Source organism: Humulus lupulus, chromosome 8 (genome assembly GCF_963169125.1).
Source record: "Humulus lupulus chromosome 8, drHumLupu1.1, whole genome shotgun sequence".
Lineage (NCBI taxonomy): Eukaryota > Viridiplantae > Streptophyta > Magnoliopsida > Rosales > Cannabaceae > Humulus > Humulus lupulus.
The window spans coordinates 16,955,296-16,961,036 of record NC_084800.1 but is presented as its reverse complement, the minus strand read 5'-3'; the positions used below and the strand labels follow the sequence as shown (position 1 = coordinate 16,961,036).

The 5,741-nt window shown below is 33.6% G+C and overlaps 1 protein-coding gene across 1 annotated transcript; it reads left to right on the top strand.

Annotated features, from left to right (window-relative positions):
* The first annotated feature begins 483 nt into the window (after positions 1–483).
* LOC133794836 (serine/threonine/tyrosine-protein kinase HT1) lies at positions 484–3,666 on the top strand. The gene is made up of 4 exons (XM_062232264.1): positions 484–1,007; positions 1,211–1,649; positions 2,322–2,777; positions 3,064–3,666. The coding sequence occupies exons 1-4, from the start codon at positions 961–963 to the stop codon at positions 3,310–3,312; spliced, it is 1,191 nt and encodes a 396-aa protein (XP_062088248.1). The 5' UTR covers positions 484–960; the 3' UTR covers positions 3,313–3,666.
* The last annotated feature ends 2,075 nt before the right edge of the window (positions 3,667–5,741 follow it).

Below are 5,741 nucleotides of genomic sequence, written 5' to 3'. Positions count from 1 at the left end.
CTTTGGGGGAAGTTTGCTGAGCCGTGTTTGAGGCCAACTACTAGTACTAACCAGTCCACTTGTCATCTTTTTCACTCTCTAAAATAGGCAAAGATAAAATCCCATGAACTAAAAGTACCAAAGCCAATACCACACATATAATAACTACATAAAAAAAAATTGATTAAAATTACGTGTAAAACCACCACAAATAACATAAACAATTGCTCTATACTAGTTTTGTTTTAATCTTTGATGCTACGTTTATGAAAGTCCATTTTGTAAGTTCAAAAAATCATGAAAATACACATGATTAGGTCATTGATTCGCCGCTTTTCATCTAGTTGTATGGTCCCGCGTATGCATGCCACTTGTAGTTGAGTTATGTATTATTATACAATATATATTTTTTTTTTCTGACTTTCTTTCTCAATTTTGAGTATAAAAAAGAGTGGCATTACCGTTAAAAGATGGGGTACAATAGAAGAAACCAAACTTTGTAAAGGATAGCATAATAATCTGTGAAGAAGCCTTTGCCACTGTGGCCACTTAGCATTGATGATGCTAAAAAGAACCTAGAACAGAAATCAGAGGAGCTGCATATGGCCAAGAAAAAAGTCACCTATTCTCTCTCTATCTCCCTTATAAAAAAGGTTTCGCCTTTTTGAACCGAGCAATCACGAGGCTCTCCTGAAATCTCTTCCTTTGAATTCATCTTTTCTACTGCCAAACAACCTAATCCTCCTGATCCTATCAGAAACACAGCCGTGAAACTCTCTGCCTCTTCTGCACCCTTTATTCAAGAAAATCTGGATTTCCATGGATTCTGTTCTTTCGTTTTGCCTCCATTTCTTGAAATTATGATCTCCATCTGCATGAGTTTTGTCCTCGTCATGAAGTTCTTTTTCATCACTAACTTCTTCCTGCTGCTTTGATACTCAAAAGGCTTGTTCTGGCTCTTTTGTATTATGACATGGGAAAATGCTAGTTTGGCTCTTCTTTCACCTAACTTTAATGGGTTTAATCAGGTTCAGCGTTTGTTTCGTTAAATTCATGAAACCCCATATTTCTTTTTCATTCTTCTTTGGAACCCATGTTTTTGAATCAGTTCATGCACTTCCTGAAATCGATTCACACATTCAGAAGGAGAGTTCCTTTTGATTGTTTGGTTTTGATAATAAGGTTCTCTATATTATTATAAGATTCCCTCCAATACCCTTTTTCCATACAGGGCTTTAAAGAGAGCTCTAATGGCGTCCTCGTGTTTTCATGCACTTCGTATTAGAAGGTCAAAGAGCAAACCTTTACCAGCCCCTTCCTCCTCGAAAACTCAAGCAAATTCAGATATGGAGACTTTGGAGAGAAAGAGATTTGATAGCTTAGAGTCATGGTCCATGATATTGGACTCTGAAAATGTAGAGACATGGGAGCCATCAAAGGAGGACCAGGAAGAGGAGTGGACTGCTGATCTTTCCCAGCTGTTTATTGGTAACAAGTTCGCTTCAGGAGCCCATAGCAGGATCTATCGAGGAATTTACAAGCAGAGAGCCGTCGCCGTAAAAATGGTACGGATTCCAAACCAGAACGAGGAAACCAGAACCTTACTTGAGCAGCAATTTAAGTCTGAAGTCGCCTTCCTCTCACGTCTCTTTCATCCAAACATAGTGCAGGTAGCCCTTTGATTCTTTCCTAATTTGAACTAATAATGGCTCTTTTATTCGTTGATTATTTTCCCGCATACGCTAGTGGACAAAGAAGAAAATATTTCTTATTATATAACATACAAATAAGATTTTGTATGCATACTGTACGATTGGTTGATTGTAATTGCTTGCTCGTTAGCTCCATTAGTATATTTTGATGTCCCTATCACAGGGCTAAGTTTGATCACATCTTAGACTAGGTGGGAATTTTAGTAGACATACTTACCCCTCCCCACTTGTTGCATCCTATATGCTGAGATCACTCACATTGTTCCCCTACTTAACTCTTGATGGTTTCACACAACCAAACAAAACAATCATGATTTAGAATTCTGATTAGAGTTTTTGTGAAATCTTCTCTGTTTTATATCTACTAGGAATCAACCAAAAATAAAAACGTAGTAGCCTTTGATTTGTCCACAGATTTTTTTTTTCCTTATTCCTGTGGTTAATATAAGTTGCCCATTAAAGATTATCAGAATTATATATGGTGGGATCTTATTTTGATGAGCATATAAAAGTTGCTCGGAAAATGCCTCTCTCTATTTTGGAATGCTCTGTGAAACTTAGAGCTTTTCTTATGGTAGAATGATGAAACAATTTTTGACATTTTAATTAAATTTTGTCTGGCCTTCACAGTTTATTGCCGCTTGTAGAAAGCCTCCCGTGTACTGTATAATCACAGAATACATGTCACAAGGAACACTGAGGATGTACCTGAACAAGAAGGAGCCTTATTCACTCTCAACAGAAACAATTCTCAGGTTAGCTCTTGACATATCTCGAGGGATGGAGTACCTTCACTCTCAAGGTGTAATCCACAGGGACCTAAAATCAAATAATTTGCTTCTTAACGATGATATGAGAGTTAAGGTGGCAGATTTTGGCACTTCGTGTCTCGAAACACAGTGCCGGGAGACCAAAGGCAACATGGGAACTTATCGTTGGATGGCGCCAGAAATGATAAAGGAAAAGCCTTACACCAGAAAAGTCGATGTTTATAGTTTTGGAATTGTGCTATGGGAACTCACAACGGCCTTGCTGCCTTTTCAAGGAATGACCCCTGTGCAGGCTGCATTTGCTGTGGCCGAGAAGGTCAGAAAGCTATTTCCAAATCTCAAAAAGATGTTTATTGTAACTATGTTGCTGAAACTTATATGAGATAACTTGCAAATGCAAATATCTCTACCTAGTAAAAGTTCATCATTTGATGAAAGAAAGACACAGTACACACTCTTTGGTTCCATAGCTCTTACTCCTATAACTAGCTACTTCTGAGATCTGTGTTAGGAAATGTGACTCAGTAGACCGCACGAAGCTAAGAAAATCCATATGATACATTTAGCACTTGGCTTAAAACTGACTTTTGATTGTATGACAGAATGAACGGCCTCCTCTACCAGCTAGTTGTCAGCCTGCACTTGCTCATCTCATAAAGCGCTGTTGGGCGGCGAACCCCTCAAAGCGACCGGATTTCAGCGACATTGTGTCTGTTTTGGAGAAGTATGATGAGTGTGTAAAGGAGGGTCTTCCTCTTGCTCACCATTCGAGCCTTGTCAGCCGAAACGCCATTATTGAGCGCTTGAAAGGTTGTGTATCTATGAGCTCTTCCATACCTGTACATGCCTGACTGACTCAACTAAAGAGGTATTGTTACTCTTAGTATTATTGTTGTTTCAACGCTAAAAACGCTTGTCACGTTAGTATATTAATTACTAATCAGTTGAATTTGTAATTTGTACATGCTCTTTCCAACTGTGTACTGTAACTATCCATAGGTTTCTAAGGTTGGCATTCTACCGGTAAGTAACCCATCATATCCAATGGTGGTTAAAAAAGAAAAACTTAAAAATTTGAGAATATAGAAGCAAATGAATTTATTATGCTTCTTTACTCACTGTGGATACTGGCTTTAGCTGTGTCAATGTATAATGTTACAACTAACTTTAAGATCCCTTACACGAGATGATTCTACTTTGGTTAATTAAGATTATATCACAGTTTTTGTCAAAGAATCTTTATTCGATTGCCATTACTATGTTTATATCTAAATAATGTTGCGTTTGTTCTGTCTATATTAATCAAATATAAACTTGTGATTATTATTCACATAACGCCCACCATGATGAGTTTTGGAAATCTTGTACTCGATTAATATTTAATATAGTTGATTTTCTCTCTAAAAACTTCTGGGGGGACTTCTAATAATTAAATTAAAGGAGGGAAAGATCTCTTATTTTAAGACGACTCAAAAATACTCTCATCAGCTACTCTACTCAATACCTCAAAATACATTATTAAAATAATACTTTTTTATTTTATATCAAAATTTTACATTATATAAAATGATAAAAATGAATAAAAAACTAATAGATTTGGATTGAGAAAAAAAAAAAAGAAAAGTGAATAAAAAAATCAAATAAAAAATATTTAAAGGAGTCTAAAATTTTTACAAGGGTAAAAATAAAGGAGTTTTAAAATGAATAATGAGTTTAATGGAGGTAATTTTTTTCGCCTCAAAACCTCTTCTCATCTCATTAATGTACATGTAAGAACCAACCAAACAAAATTGGGAGTTTCATTGTTAGATTTTAATTTCGCAACAAACATAATTGACAGAACGACATCTTTATATCTTAATATAAGGTCTTTTAAAAAAATAAAAATAAAGGAAAGTTAAAGATTTTCAGAGTATGCATTTGAGTGTGTCAAAGAATTTGTTTAGGGTCACAAATTCCGAGTCAAACACGTAAGAAGATGATATAGTTTGGTCCCAATCACATACATAACGTGATTTTAATCATAAAAGTTGCAACAGAAGCCCAAGTGTTTCTTTTTTAAAAACAATTATTATATTTATTTTCTTTTCCTAGAAATGGAAAAGCATCATGATATTGCCAAGGTCATAATCCTTGACCTTTTGTCACCCATATTAATTGGTGTCTTTAGAACTAATTGCAAAATAGTGTGTTGACAAGGTCAAAATTACGTTGTAAGAAAATCAAGAGAATGACTACGCTGATCTGATTAGTCTGTTTTTGTTTACTACTTGTGGGACGTGTTTGACAAAATCAAACGTTGACGCATACTTATACATAATTAGCTTAGCACATTCTACTTTTAAAATGTCAGATCATATTTCTCCCCAAAAAAAATGTCAGATCATATAACAACCCAACCATATGGATATAAACGGTTAAAACATATTTTTTTAATACAAGATCATCAATTTAAAAAATATTAAAAAAGTGGCTAGCGTTACATCTCGTCATAGCCAGTCTTGTGGAAAAAAAATGCGATCTATATGAAACTATATGAAAAGAAAAATTAAATAAGAATTAAGAGTTTTATTTTGGTACCCTCGTGTATAACAAAAAAATCAGTGACTATAAGCGTAAACTCATGGTAATTAGTAATTACACTGGTGTTGGTTACAAATTTTGGTGCAATGTGAGGAACAACAACAGTAAATAATTGAAAACTCGTGTAAATACAGAATAGATAACTAAGTACCAATTTTGCTCGTGATTGACCAGTACTAGTTGTAAGTCAAGTCAATAGAGTAGAAATTAGTTTAAAATTTTGAATAGTATACTAGAGTTTTGTTCTTAGATAGGATCTTTATTATAGAAGTAAAAACAGATCCCACCCCAAGTCTCCAAACTATAATTATAATATTAAATAGGAAAAATATTAGTTTAATCCATGTGTTTTGTCTAAATATTTGATCGGTTCTTATATTTTGTTAAATAACAATTTGAACCTGTGTTTAACAAAACGTATCAAAATGGTATTCTCAGCCCGATTTTAGTTAAATAATTTTTCAATATAACCAAGATACGCTGAAATTTTTATTACCAAATTAATTAAATAATTAAAAATATATTTTAAAATAGAAAATTAAATTAATTGATTTTAAAATAGAAAACAATTAAATAAATCTATTTTAAATAATAAAAAATTAACATAAATATTTTTAAAATAAATAATTAGATTTAAAAAAAACAATAAAAACAAAACTAAAAACATCATCAATTTATTCAATAAAATGAAAACCCT

Bases quoted from the DNA above. Each gene is read 5' to 3' on its own strand.
- LOC133794836 (XM_062232264.1), top strand. From the start codon at position 961: ATGCTAGTTTGGCTCTTCTTTCACCTAACTTTAATGGGTTTAATCAG. The intron at 1,008-1,210 runs GTTCAGCGTTTG...TTTTCCATACAG, and splicing joins ACTTTAATGGGTTTAATCAG to GGCTTTAAAGAGAGCTCTAA. The intron at 2,778-3,063 runs GTCAGAAAGCTA...ATTGTATGACAG, and splicing joins CATTTGCTGTGGCCGAGAAG to AATGAACGGCCTCCTCTACC.